This window comes from Cupressus sempervirens, chromosome 7 (assembly GCF_028749045.1).
Source record: "Cupressus sempervirens isolate cs-2001-9-10 chromosome 7, ASM2874904v1, whole genome shotgun sequence".
NCBI classification, from domain to species: Eukaryota; Viridiplantae; Streptophyta; class Pinopsida; order Cupressales; family Cupressaceae; genus Cupressus; species Cupressus sempervirens.
In genome coordinates, this window is record NC_143124.1 from 67,504,239 (window position 1) to 67,527,647 (window position 23,409).

Consider the following 23,409-nt stretch of genomic DNA (forward strand, 5'->3'; position numbering starts at 1 on the left):
AAGGAAAGCCCAGCATCACGATGGGATGTAGAGCCTGAGGAGCCATCGCAGATTGATGAGGAGGATGATTTAGATCCAACCACAGCGCTAGTTGGTGTTCCCTTTTCAGCTCTTGATCTTGGAGAGACTGATAGTTCCAGTGGCGATGAGTTTCAACCTCCAGGGGATGATCATTGATCATTGATTTGGCATTTTGATTTGGACTCTTGGAGACTTGTAGTTTTTGTTTGCATTAGATACTTATTTTGATATCACGATTCATGGTACATGATACTTAATTGTAATCATCTTTATGTCATGAGTCATGACTCATATGATCATTGATCAATGATTACTATTAGATAGTAGAATCTAGATACTCATACTATTGATCTGAGGACTGATATATAGACTAATATTTATTATTTTGAATATTTTCTGATGTTCAATGTTCAATGTTCATTGTTTGTTTGTTATAACTTATTTGATCATGAATCATGACGTTCTAGTTGAAAACTTCAGTGCAATGTTCAATGTTTAAGTTTTTTACATCTGTGTATCTTATATTGTATAATTGTAGTACATCTTTTCATAACTAGCATTTTAAGTATCATATGTATAGTATATACACCCCTACTTCCTCCGCCATCGCCGCCGTCCCCCGCCGTCCCCTCGCCATCCCCAAATCAAGGTCCCTCTGTCCCCCCATCTCGGAAACTTGTCCCTCCGTCTCCTAGGGCAGTGTAACTATGAGTTATTCTCAACGTAACGTGAGCCTTAGATGCCGCACACCTTCCTATCAATCGCTATCCAACTGTCATGACGGAACTAGAGGAAACTTGTACACTCCTTACTTTCAACGTTATTATTTTTTTAGTCTAGATTAAGCCTTCCAGAATAGAGATCATAAAACGTGTTCATAGGAAATGGTATTACAACTGCACATACCTTCACTATCTGCTGAGATTCCCCTCTTACTTGTCGATTTCTGCTTGAAAATGCATTAACTTCCAAAAGGAGTTTTTTTTTTGTTTTTTTTGCCTGTAATAGGTCTATGACTATTCTCAGCTAAGATATCGATTAAGGAGAAGAGGTGCTCATAAGACCTGTACCTTACTGTTGTAGGTGAACTCTTCTATTATCTTGCCATCCCACACTCTTACTGCCAGATAACGTCCAGAACTGAGAACTTGAGTTTTATCACGTTCAATAACTTTTTCCAAAAAAATGTTTCACAGGCTGGCAGGATGCACAGCTCTGATACCACTATACTATCCCCTATTGGATATTACCCAAAACTCGTGATATGTACTTGCAGATTTAAATCCGAATAGTAAACTAAAATGCAATATAAATTCCAAAACCTTAATAGATTTATAACCAACAGATTTGAATGCAAAAAAACTCAGAAAAGTTGATTTATTTCCTCCAACATTCAGAAATACATAAATGCACCAGGAATTAACACAAATAACTGCCGAATATACAACAGCAATACAGTAACACTCAACAATGCAGAAAATCCAATCTTATAAACAGAAATAATAGTCAGATTGGAATTATAAATAAACCTATAAGAAGGCTAGGTTTGTGTCCAACCTTCAAATGCCTCTTCAAGGGTTTGTGTCCTAGAAGAAGTAACCAGCAACTGTTTTCAGCTCCCAGATTAATATTTGCTTGAATATTATACTCTTTGTGTGTCCTCTCATGTGAAGCTTGTTGTATCTTTTATCACTTTTCCCAATGTGATGCACGCTCTTGTAGGCAATGTGGGATAAAACACTTTTTTTGTCCTTTAGTCACTTAAGTGACATAGTACCTTTTTAAAATGAAGTGACACATTAAATGAACTTTAATAGTCACTTAGTCAAAACCCACACAATCACTAGGCATTAAAATAATTGATTAAGCGAACTCGGATAAGCACGTGCAATAGCTCGTTGGAAAGCTCTCGGCGAGACGCTTCCAAATCAACACTGGGATATCAAGAATACTGAGCTTTGTTTACTTACTAAAAATAGTAAGCATCAAGACAACTTGTCAAAACTGCTCTGATGGGCCTGGAATTGGAAATATCTAGGCCAAATCTCAAACTAATCCCCGTAAAGAAGCTCGTCGCCCCCGAAACCTAGGCGAAGTGAGCTGGCCACATAGAAATATAATGTTCCAGAAAAAAAGGGACATTACAACATTTTTCCAAAAAATGCATAAATAAAACTAATAAAGCATGATAAAATTGAGTCACCTTATCCCAATAGGGGGAACGGGGAAACATGCTGTTTTGGTTTCACTAACAGCAAAATAATTACAACCTTTTGGGATGGCATGGAAGGGCTCTTAAAAAACTTAAACAAAATGAAAATAGCTGAAAGTTTAAAAAGTCAATGTAGCATATTGCATTTGCATTAAAAGGCCTCCCTGTAATGTTTTAAGTATAAAAACAAGTAGACGAGGGGTACTTCGAGACAATGTAGACATGTACAACTACTGGTACAGATAATTTTCAAGAAAAAATCAGATTTTATATAATTTTATAATTTCTAGAAAAAATCATGACATGCAACTTCAGAAACAAGAATATAAAATCAGTCATTTAAAATACTGAATAGTAAAAGCAATTTCTCTTTAGACTATTGCAATGATAGGAAATCAGTCATACAATTGTTTATACCCCTCTCAAAAATGTCCATTGTCAGTAGATCCAATCACTATAACTTTGAATGGATTTTTCTTATCATCCAAAATATCATTATGAAACATTATGCTGGCTCATTTTATTTATTTTCCTTTTAATGTATTTTGCATAAGTTTTCTAGTAGGACATGCCAATTCCTGGTTGAGGGACTTTTTAGAGACAGCAACCAAAATAACCTCGTGCATTGGGAAGTTTTTGGAGATGTCTCTGGTATTGGAGATGCTTCATGCATTTTGGAGACACGTCTTCATCTCTAAGACATGTCTTCAAGGGTGGGAGATGGGTCTCTTGGTAACCATTGTACTAAGATAGGGTACCAGATTAATCTGAAGCAAATGATAATTTTGGGTATAAATTTTAAATAATCTGATTTGTTTGTGGATTTCGGTGAGACAAGGTTTTTTAGTTGAAATTGTCTGGAATCATTTCCAAGTACATCAGGGCAATTACAGGTGGTGTATGAGGAGTGCCCTGTGAATAGTTTCTATTCCTACTTGTTGAGTCCGGAGTGAGTTGGTTATTTCGGACTTTCAAATGCATACCTTCACCCCATTGACTTTGAAAGAAGTCTGAACTCCTCAGTTTTTAATTTGGATTGCAAGTGTCAAGTGCAAAGATGGTTTTCAAGATAAAAATATTTGAGCCAAATATTATGGAAGGATATTATTCAACACATCATTAATTGTTCCTTGATGAATCGATTAGCTAGGATAAAATTCAAGGTTGTAAGATTTGGCTATGGAGATCAAAGTAAACATTATCAGATTTCCACAATCCAATTGAAATGTAGCTTTTTGTTTTTGGATTTGATTGTGTATATTTTTTTTGGCTATTGAGATCAAAGTTCTTAGATTCGGACTCGTCTTAGAGTTGTCAAGGCTGACTCGACTTACAACTTGGGACTTGGCAAATACTCAGCTCAGACTCAACAAAGCTGACCTGGCTTGAGACCCTTAACTCGGCAAATACTCGGCAAAGTGAAAAAAAACCCCCAAGAAATTTGGATGTTTATAACAATTTAAAACTTGTTTCATGTACCTTTTACAATTTAAAACTTTTTTCATGTACCTTTTATTGATTAAAGCATATAGACACATTAGCATCACCAAATAGAAGCTAATTTGAAAATTTGAGTGGATACATGAATATACATTGATCACATACATATAAACACAAATTTTAGTTGATGTAAATAAAAATCTTAGATATGTACAAGGGATGAGGGGAATTGGGGAAGGGTTGGTTTGGGATCCATTTGAGGATTTCTTTCCATGGTTGGGTCTTGTGTTTGGAGGGGGGTATGCTCAGAGATGCATCCTCTTTCATCGATGTTGAGGAAAGTATATGCTTCTTTCCTCTAACTTCTCTTGGTGTCATTCCCTCTACGTCTTTTTGTAGAGGTCTCGCCTGGCCTCATGGCTTTGATGTTTCTTGCTACAGTGGATGGTTGGGCTTCCTACGTGGCCTGACTGTAATATCCCCATTTTTGTTAATATCAGAGTTTCATGGATTAGCCTATTAATGTGATCCTTGTAGGCTAATTATTGTGGATAGAAGATCTTTTGAGGTAGTAGCTTGACTTGCGAGGGTCTTATCTTGTCCACAATTTAGTAAGCTATAGGTTAGTCTTCGTTTGGCTCAAATTAGACTTCATTTGGGCTTAGTTTTGTGTACTTACTATTTGTGGTAAGTTGGTGTTGATCGAGATGGAACCTTTGTATTTTTGGAAAGTGCATTTGGTCACATGGAGAGATAATAGGTATAACTCCTATTTCAGACGACATACTTAAATGATGAGTATTTTACTATTTTGGGAGTTATTATATTTTTAGTGGCCAAATTAATTATTAAATAATTCAATGGCTTATTATAAAGTTATAATTTAACTTTATAATTTCACTTAAGTTGAAGTTTGAGTTATCAGTGGAAAGTGCCATTTATTAATTAGTTAAGCCAAGTGAGAGAATCTAATGGAAGCTTCTAATTAATGTTGTACGGTGAAGCTTCCTCATAGAAGTTATATTTCGGCAACAAAAGGGAATCTGGAGGTTATAAATACAAGCCCATTAAGCTTGGATATTTTATTTGCTTTTGATGTCTTTGTGGCCTTTCCGAGTCTGATGATTTATGTGCCCTTGCTGAAGTATAAGGGTTTGGAGCTGAGAAGTGCTTTGCAATTCACAACTGAGGTATTGTGAATTAGTTTCTGAGAGATATTTTGAATCACTGCTGTTGTATATAGTGATTCAATTCTGAAATTGGTTGAATCTCCTTACTGTTTAATCTGTGGCTGGGAGATACTGTTGTGTTCGAAAAAGCTGAGATTGGTATTTGGAGTTTGGAGTCTCCTTCCTATTTTTTGTTGTTACTAAGGAGTTCGTTTGCAATTGGGCATCCATATTTGGACGAGTTGGTGGTTTAATTTCTGCCAGTATAATCTACAGCTGGGCATTATTTTATTACTGTTTTTGCAGGGAGATCAGGCTGTGTGAAGCCCTGCTCGTGGCTGTTAAGATACCACTTGGGCGTCATCTTGTGTAGCTGCTGTTGAATTCCACCTTTGGCATCATTTACAGGTTGTTGAGGTTAGCAAAACGGTACTGCATTTTGGTGGTCTTGCACAAATAATGTTTATTTTGCAAACTGATTGTTCCCTAGCAGATTACATGTTCTAATTACAATTGTTATTGCCACATTGTTGTCTCTTAATTACTACAAATTAATACTGCGATTGCTCCTTATTTCAGTGCTAATATATATGTACGAATTGTTAAATATAGATATTTCAGTATGAATATCCAGTAAGAGGGTTTGTGAAGAGGGTTTTGAATACTGCATGTGCAATTAACTGTTGCAAAGCGTTCAATAAGGGGTAGATGCAAGGTTCTCAATATTAAATAACATATTTGGATTCTTATAGCAAGAACAATATTGTATTTCTTGGAAATAAGGAACAGATTTAGTTGCAGCACTGCAAGGGTTGCCAAATGTGTTTGGGTTAGCTTGCCAAGTGTTTGACAAAATGTAAAACTTCTGATTAGTTAAAAATTGATGAGTTATAGCCAGTTGGGGTTTTTACACTGATGGACTCTTATAGTGGTACATCCCTGAATGACTAGTGCTAGGGCCTCCGACTTTGTCTTTGGTAGGGAGGGAGACAATTTTCCTAGCATTCCCCCTATTTCTGGGCTCTGCATGTTGCATCTGTTGTTTTGATGGTTTGTGATTTATTTTGGAGGCCATGTCCCATGGGTGCCATTGAGCTTGTGTTCTTTGCTAGCTCTAATGGTTGTTGTTTGTGCTTCTTGGATAGACACACATTGTGTTTCTTTCCTGTCGGCAGTGACCTAGAAGCCCTTTCCGCAGTTCTGCGGATTATGGGTATTATGGACAATTGTTGGGTCTGCTACTTTTATTTTTGAAGGGACCCAACTAAGCTTTGGTTATCCTTCGGGGCGTCTATTGTTGGGAAATGGCTTTGGATAATGTTGTTGGCTTCTTACCTAGGAGTGTTTTCTTGACAGTGAGGCTCCTTGTAGATTGACTTGTTAACCTAATTGTGATGGGTGGGGCTTTCTCTTCAAGCTCTTGTTTGTTTGATGCTGGTTTGTACTTTTTGTTTGATCTAGACAATGGTTACCCTTGCTCTTGTGGTTTTGTGTTTGCCTGCTCTCTTGGGGTAGGTTTTGGTTAAGGTTTGTTATTGGTTGTGGGGGCTTCTCTCAACCCTATGTTAAGGTTCTTGTGTTTCTCTCCTGGTGATGGGTTTGGTGCTATCTGTCAGATTCTTCTTTCACTATTTCTATGGAGGTGGAGCAATCTCCTATTGAGGTGGAGATGTTTTTTCATGAAAGAGTCTCCTTTTGATAGATCTTGTGTTAAGGTGGAGACTCTTTGGTTTCCCTGCTGTGATCATGCTGAAGGTTGGTGGTATAATAATTTGTGCTTTGTGTTGTTTGTTTGTGTGATTGCTTCTATCAAGGTAGACCCCTTTACAATTGAGGTGAAAAGGGAGATTGCAGCTACTCAGATTGACAGCAAGGGTGTTTCTTTCACCTCTTTGCTCTTTTTGAGGTGGACACTTCTCTTACTGAAGTGGAAAGGGAGATTGCAGCCGGTTGGAAGATCTTTGACTATGTGGGTCAGGGCTTGTGGTTTAGTCAGTTATGGACCTTTGTTTTTGACTGAGAAAGATGGACAGGCTATTTGTTGCCTGAGTTTGCTTCTTCGGTTTCATGGTGATGAAAGTGTCTCTTTCAGTTTCTTTTTGTCCTGTGATTGGGCGATTGTTGACAGCTTCAAACAGCTCAAACAATAAATTTTGTGCTTGATATTCTAGTGGAGGTACCAATGGTGAATTCACCAAGTATTTGTTCCACAACCACGAGAAGCAATAACATCGATGAAGTATTTTCTAATTTAAAGGAAGATCACTCAAATACACTACTTTTACATTGACATTTATTTGGAAATTGCTTTAAAATAACCATTTCTTCTATTATTTAATGTTTCCAATCCTTCCATGCTAGACCAATGGCATAAAACACACTAGCTTTTGTGGTATACTTTCTTGTAGTGCCAAATGTTTCTTTTTGGCAGCCAATTATATGCACAAATTAAGGTTTATTCAATTGCATTGTACAAGACACACAAATCTATCTCAAATAGATTTTCAAGTTCTAAATGTACTGGCTCCAAAGATTTAGTGTTCTTCAAGATTCTTCTGGCGGGAAATTTCAATCTTTCTTGAACTCAATAGCGTAAAGTTTTTAACTTAATAGAAATTTACTAACGCAAGAATCAGTGAAGCTCTATGAGGGTCCTTGTGTAATTTTCCAAACAGATATTTGCATGATTTTATCTCAAAATAATTTTCAAAACATAAACAGATAATTGATACAATGTAAACCAACAATATAAACTAGTAGATTCTCATAAAATGCCTCGGAATATGTTATTATATTATACATGAGCAATACAATAACCAAATATCAAGTCTAATCTTAAATATAAAAATACAATTAGATTGGAATACAGGAAAGAATCTGTAAGCACACATGAGATGCTTGATGTGATGTCTCCACGAATAATGGGGTTGCATCCATTGTCTATTGGCATGAGGGTTTTCGTCCTCAGGCTGGATGAAAGCCAAAGCTTTCCAAATAACTCTCCAAGATAGAAATTGAAATCTGAATCATAAACCAAGCATACTCCAAATGAGCTCCATCTTCCCTTTTAAGAGCAAACAGGTGACTTTTGCATTCCCCCTTTTTGTTTCTTTATTTCCTTTAGAAAATAATACTTTATCCACTAGGGAAATAAAGTGCCCATAATAAAGTGACAATATAATGTGAACTTTATGATAAAATCACTTTATTAATTAATGAATTTAATCTTCGAGCATTAAATTATCTAACTAGACGAACTCAAATATGCATGTGTGATAGCTTGTCAGAAAGGTCATGATAAGATACTGCTAGTCCAACCTTGCAATGCCAGGAATGATGAGTCTGTTGAGTTACTAAGTCTAGAAATCCCAGTGAAGCAACCCAGATTAGCTTGCAACTGAAACCACCTAGATGAAAAATTGCTCTGATCATATAGGAGACCTGGTTTGCCCATAAAACTAAAGTGAAATGGCCGAAGGGTGCAACAAAACTCAGTGGCTAGGAAAGGGGGCATGACAGTGCTCCCTTCCGAAGCATTCATCTGTAAGTTGGAACTAAATGCCTAGATCTCAAATCTGCCTCAAAGATGATACTCTATCCAACTGTTGTGCTGCACTGGTGTAACCATCTCTAATCTCAAAATTAACCCAAACATCAATCAACTGGATACCATAATTCTATAACATCTCATGCGTATACTCAATCCAGACAACTTGCCATGCGTTGCTATCATAAAACGAAGTGCTTGCTACCCAACTGAGTACCTCTCTCCAACTATAGCTACACACACCTTTGATATCAAGAGGTGGTAGGAGCTCAACAATACACCAATCTCCATTGAGAATAGAATGCAAGAAATCACTCCTCCCAACTTCTTGATCTATAACCATCTTTGTAAAAGCTCCATTTGGATCCCAAGTGAAAACCTGTGTGATGTCCTTGATATCATCCATTAACTCTTGTAATACCTATGCCCATATTTGCCGAACTATCTCATAAACCATAGCACGCTGCTGGAAATTGTGGAGTAATCCAATAGTAGGTGTCACAAGAGTAAACGTCTCAAAAGAGAGCGTCTCAGAAAGCCATCTTGTCTCACCTTCCTCAACTGTGTAAGGACATACACCACACCAACTACCGAAATTCCATGCACAAGAGGAATCCATCAAAAGCAAAACATATCTAAGAAGATCACAACACTCCTGTCACATGATTCTGACCTCATCTTCACCATATCAGGATTGGTGAAGCCCATCAATGGAACCCAACCAAGCTATACTGCTAACTTTGTCAATACTTGGGTCCCAAAGCAAATTGCTCTCACATCCATTGTTTGTAAGGAGATACAAACCATTGAAGGAATTTGCAATCTCACAACTACATCCAATGTCTGCAAGACTCCTATGAATTTGTTGACTCTGCACATAACCCAACTGGGAGCAACTGACACCATAACTATCCTGTAAACTTGCATCCACATAACACCCCTATGACCTAGAAGCAAGCAACACACTCGAATGCATATCACTATAGTGAAAAAATGGCTGGTACCCCTGTAAGTTATCTCCCATCACCACCTGATTCAAATACTTGTAGCTTCTGATACCATCTTCCTAAAAAGGCAGACCTTCATCCTGCAATGGATGATACAATCTCTGAGTCAATCCATACCTACACCCCATCAAATCCTCTACGTGTGGATCAAACATAAGGTGATGAGCACTCCTCCCTGAATAGTCACACTGCACAATCTTAACATCAGCCAATGACTCATCATATGGTAGTATATGCCCCTTGAGTGTGGATGAAACCTGTCTATGCTGATGAAACATCATGCTATCATCACTAATAACTTCCTCAATGGTCATATTTGAATGTTGGGATGAATTAGAGTGTGCCAAATCTAATTTTTGGTTTAACTCAACAATCTGATCTTCTACTTCATGAAATGCCACTAAAGTAGCTTTAAGGGTGTCCTTGGCATTCATGAGCTCATATGTACGTACATCTACTTCTGCTTCCTTCTTCCTTAGTGCTTCTGAGTAAATCTTTGCAAAGTTAAAGAGATGATCATGATCTGAAAGGTGTAGGTAATCTGATTTCACAGTTTTCAGCCCTCGTATTATTAATTGCTGTGAAAATTTCTCTTTAAGTTCCTTTTGTTTTCCCTCCATCTGTTCCTTCCAAAGGTGCTTTGCAAACATCCCATTTATGTCATTAAAGTGTGATAAAGCTGCAATAATCTTATGTTTGAGATAAGTCAAATGCATATGAGATGGGAGAAAATGTTTCATCATACATATCCATATCACATGTAGGGACCTGCAGTTGTGAATCAAAATCAGCCTCATCACTCACAAATGATGTTGAGTCCTTATCATTGGCTGACTGGACAATCTTCTTCAAAGTGTTATCAACATATCCATCAAGAGCACTAGTGTTGGTAGCCTTGCAAGAGACCTCTACTTCCATACTACCGATCAATAAACCTGTACCATGTTCAACATCTTCTACATGAGCAAGAAAAGGTTGTGAATTAGTGGTAGTTGGCTGCTCTTATTTTCCAAGAGCACCAGTAAGAGGATTATTGTCCTCCTCATACAAATCTCTACACTTGTCTTTGGCAAGGAGATCCTATGCCAATTCATAATATTTCTTTTTTGCCATATCAGTGTTGTTTTGTAGCTTTGGAGGAAAGTCCACATAATCAATGAAGGGTAATTCTTTTTGAACCTGTGGAGGAAATTCGTTGTACTCATCATATATGTCGAGTATTTCTGTTCTTTTATCAGGTTCAAAATTGTGGGCCAACTTCTGCTGTAGCTTAAAATATCCTTCTTGCCTTTATCTAGGCTCTGCATCTTCCCCATGGCTGGATACTACTTGTTTGTAGCTGTGGACAGAACACTGTAGAAATCCCTGTTCTATCTAGCCTTAGAAGTTTTGAGGTTTCTGATTTTTTGTGCATCCTTAATATGTCAAACACTTGACTGCCCAGACAATCAGAATTCTTCACAGAATTCACATGAACATAATGCCAAAATTCTTCACAGAATTCACATAAGCATAATGCCAAACAATTGGCTTGCACATATGGATTTAAATCATTTATTCTATATTAAAATGAGAAAGACGTTGCAAAATATTTCTGACCTGTTTAATATCTGTCATAGCTCTTGCATGGACACTGACATGTCTCAAGGAGTCAACAGACCTTGAAGACTGAATTGAATTCACCTTTCTTTTCTTTGACAAGGCAGGTAACTGTTCTTGTAGCTATTATTTTCTAGATTATGCTTGATCTCTGCTAGAATATGTATTCCAACAACACACCAGTGTATCCAAAAAAATCTTTAAACTTCTTGTTCATGCATCTAGGTTGAAACAACATAAATCTTTCTTTTGTTAGTTGACACCAAAAACAACCCCCTTAATTGTAGCAGTAACCAGTATTGGTATCCAATGATAGAAACTCCTTTCACAAACCAGTATTTTGGTGTCCAAATTGTGCAAGGATTATATCCTCTACAATGGATCAAGTTGTAACTGAGGTATTCACTTGTATGTCCAGCTTGCTACAACACCATATAAGCTTCAAATCTTCTGTTAAGGCTTCCAACAGAAACTGCAATAATTAGATACTCAAGGCATCTTTCTATTTATTCTACAACCAGAGTTTTGTCTTCCTCAAGGTGAACAACTGCTAATGAAGGTTGCCTAAAAATATACAACAATAGTACTAACTGTAATGACCCGTACCAATAGGCCACTAAACAAAACCCTAAATTTAATACACTGCTAAAATATATGGCTGAAATAAAAGAAATAATAGTGCCAATGTATTCATTCAATGAAAACCAAATGTTTTTACAAATGATATGGCAAATTTCAGCACCAAAACATTATGACATAGCACATTACAGAGAAACCCTAACTGGCTGTATACAATTGAGAACTTGTTGCAACTACAGATTGAAATGAAGAGCCTGGATTGATCAAATATTGGAGATTGACTGCTGAAGATGACATGGTGAAAGTGCAGCTCCACTTGAAACTCCAAATCAGCAATTAAGCACAAGTGAAAGGACTGAAATATCCTTCCCACAGTCGCAATAATTTAGGTGATCTTTCACACCCTCAAAATTGCGTACCAATTGAGAGTTTTTGTTCTAAATGGCCAATTGTGACTATTTGCAGAAACCCTAGGCTCCACAACGGACATCAGCAAAAGGAAATAATAAATCTCGATGATAGGCAATGAGCCCTCAATGCCTATTTTTTTTTTTTCCTCGATAGGTCGGCCTCCTTTTTATTTATTCATCGCTTCTTCCAGCAACCACTAGAAGATTGTTTTATTTAATGATTTTATAAAATATCACTTTATTGAGTTAATTAAATATAAAGTTATCTTGTAATATATTTTTATTGATAACTTTATAAATAATTTAACTCCTCCAAAAAACGGGGACGTTACAGGTCCACCCCGCCTAAAATTGGTTGGCCTCAAGCAATCTTAATGCTGGATGCTGCAAAATCACTTCTCCCTCCCAAGTAGCATCTTCAACAGGTAAATCTTTCCACTTAACTAGATACTCTCTGATTACTCTCCTGCGAAGCTGCTTCTCTCTACTCTCCAGAATGGATTTTGGCGCTAAGATCAATTTCCCCTCATCATCCAAGGGAGGTAATACTGCAGAAGGCATCACATTCTGACCCAATGCCTTTTTGAGGCATGATACATGAAACACATTGTGCACTCTACTATCTGTGGGAAGCTCCAACTCATAAGCCACCTCACCAACTCGTTTGATGATCTTGAATGGTCCATAATAGCGTGGCTTGAGTTTCTTTTTACCACTCTTCTTGAGAGTGGACTGCTTATATGGCTGCAACATGAGGTAAACCATATCATTTACCTCAAAACTATGCTCAGTCCTCTTCTTGTTTGCATACTGTTTTTGCTGGTTTTGAGCTCTAGCAATGTTGTCTCTGAGAGTAGCAACTATATCCTTACTTTCCTGTAATAGTTCACCTACACGGGGTACTCGACTGTCTCCCAACAACAAATCTAAGAAACTAGGTGCCTCATAACCGTAAAGTGCCATGAAGGGTGTCATTTGTATAGTCATATGATATGTAGTATTATAACAATACTCACAGAGATATATCCATCTGACCCAAGCTCGCTGTTGAGCTGCCACATAATTTCTCAAATACCCTTCCACCCATTTGTTTACAATCTCTGTTTGCCATCAGTTTGTGGGTGATAACTGGTACTAGGTGTAAGCTCAGTGCCACACAACCGAAATATCTCCTACCAAAAGTGACTCATGAAGCGGCTGTCCCTATCACTCACAATGCTCTGAGGCAAACCGTGTAATCTAAAAATCTCCTTGAAGAAAACCTCTGCCACCTGAGTTGCTGAGTATGTAGTAGCGATAGGGAAGAAGTGAGCATATTTTGTTAGCCTATCCATCACCACATAGATGCAATTGCGCCCCTGGGCCCTGGGCAAGCCCGTAATAAAATCCATAGAGATGCAATCCCACTTCCTGTCAGGAATAGGAAGTGGCTGTAGGAGCCCTGCTGGATAAGTGTGCTCTTGTTTGTTCTGCTGGCAAACATGACACCCTCGCACATATTGCAAAACATCAGCCTTAAGTCCCTTCCAAGTGAACCGTTCCCGTACTAACCTGTAAATCTTGAAATATCTAGGATGGTCTGCTGTAGGTGAATTATGGAATGCTCTCAAAATCAACTACTTCACTTTCGATCCTGGGACTAAGTAAATCCTGTTCTTGTAAATGATCAAATTATCTATGAGAGTGTATTTGGTGTCGATTGTTGTCCCCTCCACTATAGCAGAGGCCCACGTGTTTTTGGCATATTCTGCTACAATCAAGTATCGCCAATCCTTTGATATCTGAATCATAGAAGTGAGGTGTGGCCTACGGGATAAAGCATCTGCAACAATATTTTGTGTCCCCTTAACATATGTGATATCAAAATCATATGCCTGTAACTTACCCACTTCTGCTGACGATCATTCAGGTCCCGCTGTCCTAAAAAGTGCTTCAAACTATTATGATCAGCTTTAATACAAAATTTGCTGCCCATAAGATCCTGTCTGAATTTGGCCAAGGCATGCATGATGGCCAACATCTCCTTGTCATATATGCTGAATGATCTCTTAGCCCCTTTGAGTTTCCTACTCTCATAAGCTATAGGATGCTTGTCCTGCATGAGTATAGCACCAACTCCCTCTCCAGAAGCATCACATTGAAGCTCAAATGGCTTTGTGAAATCAAGTAATGCTAATACTGGGCATGTAGTCATTATTTCCTTGAACTGCATAAAACACTCCTGTGCCTCCTGAGTCCACACAAATGCCCCTTTCTTCAACAAATCTGTCATGGGCGCTGCATGTCGTGAGTAGCCACTAACAAACCTGCGATAGAATTCACATAGACCAAGGAACCCTTTTAACTGTGTAAGGTTCTCTGGTGGTGGCCAATCAACAATAGCACGGATCTTTTCAGGATCCATTCGCACTCCTTCCGCACTAATGATGTTTCAAAGATACAACAATTCTGTCATCCCCAAATCACATTTAGACTCTTTGGCATACAAGGACTCGCTTTGTTAAATGCTTAATACTGTCTCCGAGTGCTCTAAATGTTCTTGCCATGTCTTGCTATAGATCAAAATATCATCAAAGAACTATAGCACAAATTTCCTCAACTGATGGTGGAAGACCTTGTTCATAGTGGACTGAAAAGTGGCAGGTGCATTAGTCAAACCAAAAGGCATGACTACAAACTCGAAATGACCGTAATGACATCTAAAAGCAGTTTTTTCAATATCTTGCTCTCGAACTCTGATTTGGTGATAGCCTGATCTCAAATCAATTTTTGTGAAATAACAAGTTCCATGCAATTCATCTATTAGCTCATCGATGTGTGGGATGGGATACTTGTTCTTTATAGTTCTCTTATTCAACACCTTGTAATCAATATACATTCGTAGAGTACCATCCTTCTTTTTTACCAAAACAATAGAAGATGCAAAGGGTGACTTACTTGGTCTGATGTGTCCCATTGCTAGCAACTCTTTGATGGTCCTCTCGATCTCATCTTTGAGTCGTTTTGGGTGCCGGTATGGTGTGATCATGACAGGCTTAGCACCTTCCTCCAACTCGATAATGTGCTCTATACCTTTGTCTGGTGGCCTGCCTGGTGGAATCTCACTGAATACTTTCCCATACTTGATTCTCAATTTCTGAATATCTGGATGATATTCAGTCTTATGTTGCTCCCCCTGGGTAGGCATCAAGGCACATATTGCTGCCTACTCTATATTATTATGCCTGACTAATCTCTCCAACCGCCTAAATGAGATAGTCCTAACATCACCATTACGGATAGCCTTCAACACATGAGTCCTGCCATCCACCACGAATTGTATCTCCATATCCTCCAATCTTAGGGTAACCTCCTTCAAAGAATGTAGCCATTGCATCCCAAGTACTATGTCCATGTCATCCATGTTGACCAAATGATAGTCTGCCTTAAACTCATAGTTGTTCAGGCGCAAAGGTAGATCTCGCACCATCCTATCACAACGAAGAGTATATCCATCAACTACCTTAACTCTCAGTCCCTCAAACTCCTTCGTAATGAGTCCACTCCTCTCCACAAATTGTGCATCAATGAAATTATGCGTGGCACTTGTATCCAACAGAGTAATAATCTTTTGTCCTGCCAAGACTCCCCGAAATCTGAAAGATCCCTCTCTTTGAATACTAGACAGACATGCCTCCTGTAAATGTATCTCTGGAGCCTCTTTTTTCTCAGCACTATCTACCTCTTGTTCACCCTCTGCCTCATCATGGTGCTCTGAGATGTTTGAATCTGAACCTTCGTAATAAGCCCACATCACCTGGTTAGCCTTCCCTGTAGGCTTCATAGGACAATCATGACCAAACTCATAGGGACCTTTGCAAAAGAAGCATAGCTTCTTCCTACGCAGGTCATTAAGTGTTTCCTTATCCCAAGGTGCAACTAGCTTGTATTTTGAGTCACTAACCTTCTCTTTACCCTTGCTGAATTCCCCTTTGTTATCTCTAAATGATGAAGAACTCTTTGAACTAAACCGGTTTGCTGGAGCTGCAAGTTCCATACTGCGGGCTTTCTTCATGGCTTCCTGTAATGTAGGAGGATCAAAGGCCTTTACCCACCCCTTGAGTGGTTCAGTTAATCCCTCTGTGAATAAAATGACTAGCCTCCTTTCTAAAATGTTAGGTACCATCACTACAAGCTTTTGGAAGTCATTGATAAATTGTTCTAAATGTCCTGACTGTCTCAACTGGGCTAACTCTCGGAAATAAACTTTAGGATTTTTTTTCAAACCTTTCTATCAATCTATCCACAAACTCCTGATAAGTGGTTATCTGATTGTGTTGCAATGTGATCATGCCATGTGTCCACCAATCATGTGCTGCCCCATCTAAGTGTAAAGTGGCATACTTGAGTGCTTCAAATTCTGTCATCGTCTTCAAAGATAGGAAAGTATCCACCTTACGAATCCAAGCACGAGCAATCATTTTTCCACTGCCATCAAATGTGGATAATACCAACTTGTTGGTGACCTATTGCAGCTCACTGTGTTTATCTACTTGCTTCTACCTGGCAGCTCTATAGTTCAGGTACCTGTCAAATTTCCATCCATCCTGTACATATTCTGGTAATGAATCCCACTCATTCCTCGCTTGTCGGAGTTCATCTACAATATCTATTACCATAGCATCAGGTGTGCGTGCTGAAATTTCTTCTCTGAATGTAGGACGTGTGGGTCTGTCAGCTGTTCCAGATCGTGTCCTATGTTGTGATCCTGCTATGCTCCTGTCATCTTGGTCATTATTATGATTATTCCTCCTATTTTCCCCAATCAAATGTTGCATCATAACAATCATTACTTGTGTACTTGCCTCTATTGACCGTAGAAGCCTCTCCTGTTATTGTAAAGTCTCATCATCTCGCACACTTCTGGATGGGCTTTGAGAATGTCTCTCAGCCATATTCTCAGTTATGTTGGTTTTTTTGTAAACTAAATTAAATGGTGGTTGGGTAACCCTATTAGGTTGGCAGGAAACTTCTCTGATACCACTGTAATGACCCGTACCAATAGGCCACTAAACAAAACCCTAAATTTAATACATTGCTAAAATATATTGTTGAAATAAAAGAAATAATAGTGCCAATGTATTCATTCAATGAAAACCAAATGTTTTTACAAATGATATAGCAAATTTCAGCACCAAAACATTATGACATAGCACATTACAGAGAAACCCTAACTGGCTGTATACAATTGAGAACTTGTTGCAACTACAGATTGAAATGAAGAACTTGGATTGATCAAATACTGGAGACTGACTGCTGAAGATGATATGGTGAAAGTGTAGCTCCACTTGAAACTCCAAATCAACAATTAAGCACAAGTGAAAGGACTGAAATATCCTTGCCACAGCTGCAATAATTCAGGTGATCTTTCACACCCTCAAAATTGTATACCAATTGAGAGTTTTCGTTCTCAATGGCCAATTGTGACTACTTGCAGAAACCCTAGGCTCTACAATGCACATCAGCAAAAGGAAATAATAAATCTTGATGATAGGCAATGAGCCCTCAATGCCAATTTATTTATTTTTTTCTCGGTAGGTCGGCCTCCTTTTTATTTATTCATCGCTTCTTCCAACAACCTCTAGAAGATTGTTTTATTTAATGATTTTATAAAATATCACTTTATTGAGTTAATTAAATATAAAGTTATCTTGTAATATATTTTTATTGATAACTTTATAAATAATTTAACTCCTCCAAAAAACGGGGACATTACACTAACGCACTGAGCCTTTACTTTTTCTTAACTCGTATTGATCCATAAACAAGCTAAACCCCTTCTTTGCCACAGAATGGAAGTTCAGAGCCAATAGAGATACACTGAGTTCAAGGAACGTGTCAATATACTGCTCGTGTGAAGGTATAAACCACTATAACCATTCGGTCATCAAATCCACTCATGCCAAAACACAGGAAGTTGAGGATTTGGAATTGTGTGTAATCGAACCTGTTGGTTCCTAGAACCATAGATTGGAAATCCAAGGGCTTGCCAATTCTCCAACAGGATTCCACAATCGGTTCTGGCCAACGAACAAGAATCATCTTGATTCGCGTGCACTTTAGGCTCTGCTACACCTAAGCATGTAGACCTTCACCTCAAACAATGATTGCTTGGTTCAAGGCTTTTCTGTAGTGAATTTGAGCTTTGGTGAGTTCTTCGGTTAGCAAAATCCTTGAACTCAATCAATTACAAATGATGTGATTGCTTGAAATGATTTGAATGTTTAGGATAATAGTTGTCAATAATGGATTAGATGCTTGCAAGAAAAAACGTATAGATTTTCTGACTTCAAATATAAGTCCAATAATCCCTGCCATTATAGAAGTTAATGGATTCATAATTTACCATATCTAGGCAACTTTGTCTCGTGCCTAACACTGCAGCCAGATATTCTCTTGTAATGCTTCCCAACTGCTATTTACCACTTACAAGTAGCCCAATAGGGATGTGTCCGTTGAAGAGCCAATGATGAATTTGTTTAGGGGAGGATTCACATGCCTGCATACATTGTAGTTTGAACAAATCTCACGGCGAATTTATTTATTTGTTCAACCAATCAGAGAGCTTAGCCTCATAATGAACCTTGATAAATCGATGTTCCCCAATAGTTCTGCAACAAAATTTTTATATTCTCTGTCTGACGGCAATATTATGGTTCGTACTCCAGATTAAACGGCAGCCTGCAATGCAATAAAGTGGAATAAAATATTACTCCAAACTTCCAACTGGGACCTGTGGGTTATAGGCCCACCACACTTCCTCTCACAGACAATAATGTTAAATCTGAAATATTTTAGCTCTAATAGAAATAGACTTCAAAGAATTTCAAACGCTGCTAATGCTTATATAAAAATGTTTCCTGCCTCTTGGATCTCATATATTCTTGAGGCAAACTTCAACAATATTATTAAATTTCCCCGAATGCTTCTCGGACTTTGCTAAATTTCATCTGCTTGTCTTATAACGATGCCAGAGTTAATTAAATAAATAAATAAGCCCCAACTTTAGACAAAAGTTATTATTATCGTCCAAAAATTTCCTACGGTATTCGATTTGACTATTGATGGTAGCCAAATTTATTAAATAAGATAAGAACAATGTTATTGCATTATACATCAGCAATACAATAACCAAATATTGAGAACAATCTTAAATACAGAAATTGTAAAATCCCCCGAGTACTGAATATGTTTCTGAGCGCAACTCCAGAAGTAATTTCAGACTCAGTTGTAATCTCTCAAAAATTCTAATCCTTGTTCGTGAATGCAATATCGGACCATTTTCCAAAGTATTATTTTCAGTTATTTACATGTCAGACTTAAACATCATTGATACACATATATTCCTAACACTAGTTGGCAATGTAAAATGATTATTATAAGAGTTCAGTCCATAAGAATACCATTCATCCGGACACAGTAATAACTAATCATCAACCAAGAAATATAGTTTTGTGAGTTCCATTACTGACTCGTTACAAACTTTAGGAAATAACATTAAGGCAAGACAGTGCACCTGTGTAAATGAATTGACCCCAGCCAATGCAGAAGGTAAAAATTTGACTCTGGTTAATAATAAATTGCTTACCCAGGAATTCGTCTGTCACAAAAGGAATTATAACTAATGAAAGATATTTCTTCACAAGCCACCCGACGACAGTCTGTCTTTTCATTCCTTCTTTGCCAAGCGCATATAATAATGAATCTTTACCGACTTGTAATCCACTTCAATTCTGCCGCTGAGTGTAGAATGATCTCTGACATGATCCAAATCACGAACTCCCTTTGTCTTCTGTGATGAATACACCTTCACTGATTTCTGTTGGTGATGCATATGCCCATGCTCATCCGATAATTATCTGTATTGGTGTTATTCCAAATAAAATGACAACTTTATTTCATCTCCAATAATTATTTTCCACTAAGCCAGCATTGGTTCTGACAGAAGGAGTTGCTGACTATTTTGTCTTTGTTTCCCATAGAACTTACAAATCGATGCTATTGTTTCCTCGACAAGTTTCACTTTTATTGGTTCATCTGTTGTTTCCACTAGGTCAGATCAATCTCTGATGAAAGGAATTATTCTTTGCCACCTTGGCTATCAATCCTAATTTGAATTCAACTCACATCTTCCCCCTTTTCCCAATTCTGAAGCCCATGTTTAATTTGGAGAAGTCGGGTAATGTTCCCGTGGAACTTCCAAAACTGCTCCTTGTTTATTGTTTAACTAATGTTTATTACTCATACTATTAAATTATTTATATTAGTTCAAAATTTAAAAAACTAATATAAAAATAATTAATGTATTATATATGCTTTTATTAACCTTTATTCATATAGTCCTACAGGGACATTACAGAAATACAGTCAGATTGGAAATATATGAAAGAACCTGTAAGCAGACGTGAGACACTTGATGTGACGTCTCTACGAACAATGGGGTTGCATCCATTGTCTACTAGCACGAGGGTTTCTGTGCTCAGGCTGGATGAAAGACAAAGCTTTCCAAATAACTCTCCAAGAAAGAAATTGAAATCTGAATCATAAACCAAGCATACTCCAAATGAGCTCCATCTTCCCTTTTAAAAACAAACAGGTGACTCTTTGCATTCCCCCTTTTTGTTTCTTTATATCCTTTAGAAAATAATACTTTTTCCACCAGGGAAATAAAGTGCTCATAATAATAAGCGACAATCAATAATGTGAACTTATTTTACAAAATCACTTTATTAATTAATCAATTAAATATTTGAGCATTAAAATCTCTAACCAGACGAACTCAGATATGCATGTCTGATAGTTTGTTGGAAAGGTCACAACAAGAAGCTGCTAGTCCAACCTTGCAATACCAAGAATGATGAGTCTGTTGACCTACTAAAAATAGTAAGTGTTTAGAAACCCCATTGAAGCAATCCATATTAGCTTGCAATTGAAATTGCTTAGGCCAAAAACTGCTCTGATCATATAAGAGACCTGGTTTCACATGGAACTAAGGCAAAATGGCCTAATGGTGCAACAAAACTCACTGGCTAGAAAAGGGGACATGACACCTTGGTTCTTCATGGAGTGTTTCTAGATATAGATGGACTCCATATTCGTTGACCGTTTATTCTAATTGCCGAATCTAATTAATGGAAATGAAACATGTCAAGTTAGCATATAGCTTTTGTTGCCACAAGATGTGCAGAACTTTTAAAGGATATCAGATGCTTCTCTTATGTACTGTTAAAAGCTAGCATGTTATCCAGATTGACAACCATGACTGTACTGGAAAAGAGGAGTAAGATCTCATTCATCGAACCTAAATTTATTTATTTGATTTTTTTTTCCATTAGTATGATATTCAGGTTGACAACCACAAATATATTCTCCATGAAGTGAACTTTTTTTTGTAAGGGGATAGTATAATGGAAACCCTGGAAGCAAATCGAGTGATTCACCCGGAGAGGGAGTTGAACTCCAGTTGAGGATTTGAATATATCCTTACACTTTTCCATAGCAGCCTTGGTACTCTACTCCATGTGGGCAATGTTTTTCATTGACCTCTGTACCGTCATTGTTGGTGTATGCTCTTGTGCTTGCTTTCAAATGGTGGCTGATTTTGGGCATTACTTGGTCAAGGCAATACAGCATGCTGCATGTTTTCCTGAGAAGGTTCAGAGAAATACTAATGTAGCATATGTCCCTAATTATGGCAAGACCTACAGTTGGAAGCAGTTTGTTCCTATTAGTACATAACAGTATATCCTTAAATCTTTTCTTTGTTTCTTACCTTGCACCACTGGATTCAATTCAGATATTGGCTGTAAAAACCAGTTCTGCCCCAGGCACATTGTTTTGTTTTTTGACATTATATGGGTGAAATTAGATGAGAAGGGGAAAGGAGAAACAATTTCCTGGGATGCCTTGTCTGTTGTTTTCAAGCTTGGATATGCTCAGTCACGAATCTTGGTTCTATTTTGGTCTGTTTACTATTTTAAGATTTCAATAGTGAACTTCTTTCTTGCACTTGTTGTAAACCATACCTGTCTTAAAATGCAAAACCATATGCACATAATATTTCTAAAAGAAGAAAAACAAGCTGAGAATATTTATTGCCATCCAAGTGGATGTAGTCCTCAGAAAGGCCTTGGATGCTTGAATTGGAGAAGATACCTTTATATGCTTGAATGGTGATTTCTAATGCTGTTATAAACGTAAAACCAGAGATGATACCTTTGGCTGCTTGAAAGGTAGTGCTTTCTAGTGCTGTTTTGAAATCTAAAAATGGAAATTTTTATCAACCTTGAGATGCAATTTTATAGCAGTGATTTTCATTTTTATCTACATGACTAGAACTGTGGCAGTTTACGATGGTATTAGTTGACAATGTACCAAGAAAATTCTTAGACAAAGGACTGCACAGTTCAGTTGTCGTAATGTATATTCCCTGCATTACAGAAAAGGGGAGGGATCAAAAGTGTACAATTGTTTTGCTATTAACAAATGCATTTGTCAGGATATTCAGGTGCCAAAATGCTCCATGGCTATTTTTTTATTATTGATTTTAACTTTTAACAACTTTTGTAAAATGCAGAGTGTAGCTATAACCATATGTAATCGTGTCTGCCAATGGCTTAGAGATCTGGAGAATGAAATATTTTTAATTGGAGCAGCTCCATTTTCGTGGTAAAAACTGCATATATTCAACGGTGAATGCAGCTTTGATTCCATGTGAACCAGTACAAGGCAGAAGAGGCTTCTTTGTTCTTGTTTTTCTCCCACATGCTATTTTTAGAATATTTGAGTTCATTATTTTAAAGCTCTATTTTGGAACAAATCAAGGAACCTTTCAAATGTGCAAATTTGATTGCACTGAAAATAATATTTTATCATTCATAAGGGTTGCTTGTAAAGCCCTAAATTTATGTAAAGGCCTGAATTAATTGAGCTGATAAATCGAAGTATTCTTTTGGTTTTCTCTGTCAACAAAATTTAATCGTTGCGTTTGGCAATACATATTGGCAACTTGGTCTTATGTCTATTATCTATCCACCGCCAGTCAGTTTGCAAAATAATACTGCATCTCAATGTGATTGTCCCAAGCATGGAAGAAAAGATTTTTAGCTAGTTATTTAGCTTTTGATTACTAAACCGAAGAATTTTGGGTTGTCAAAAGTCCAACTCCTTGCTCCTTAAGCATTTGGAGATTCTAAACTACTTGTTCATCATCAACGATGAACAATGCAAAATAAGTAATTTCTTACTGCTCTATGAGTAGGTAGTCTAGAGCCAATAGACAAATAATAAGCATAATTCTGTCACCAAAGTTCACCACCCAACTTGACTTGCTCTACCCAAGTATTGGTCTGTTCCCTAGCTTGCTAACTCCGTGAGTTGCCAAGTT

The 23,409-nt window shown here is 37.5% G+C and overlaps 1 protein-coding gene across 2 annotated transcripts in view; it reads left to right on the forward strand.

The window, feature by feature from the left end:
* The window catches only part of LOC149545517 (vacuolar fusion protein MON1 homolog), an 83,554-nt gene extending 60,558 nt beyond the window's left edge, over positions 1-22,996 (forward strand). For both annotated transcript variants that reach the window (XM_089790685.1, XM_089790684.1), the window contains exon 14: positions 22,600-22,996. In XM_089790685.1, the coding sequence (XP_089646811.1) occupies positions 22,600-22,695 (96 nt within the window). In that variant the 3' untranslated portion in view covers positions 22,696-22,996. The remainder of the gene's footprint in view (positions 1-22,599) is intronic.
* The last annotated feature ends 413 nt before the right edge of the window (positions 22,997-23,409 follow it).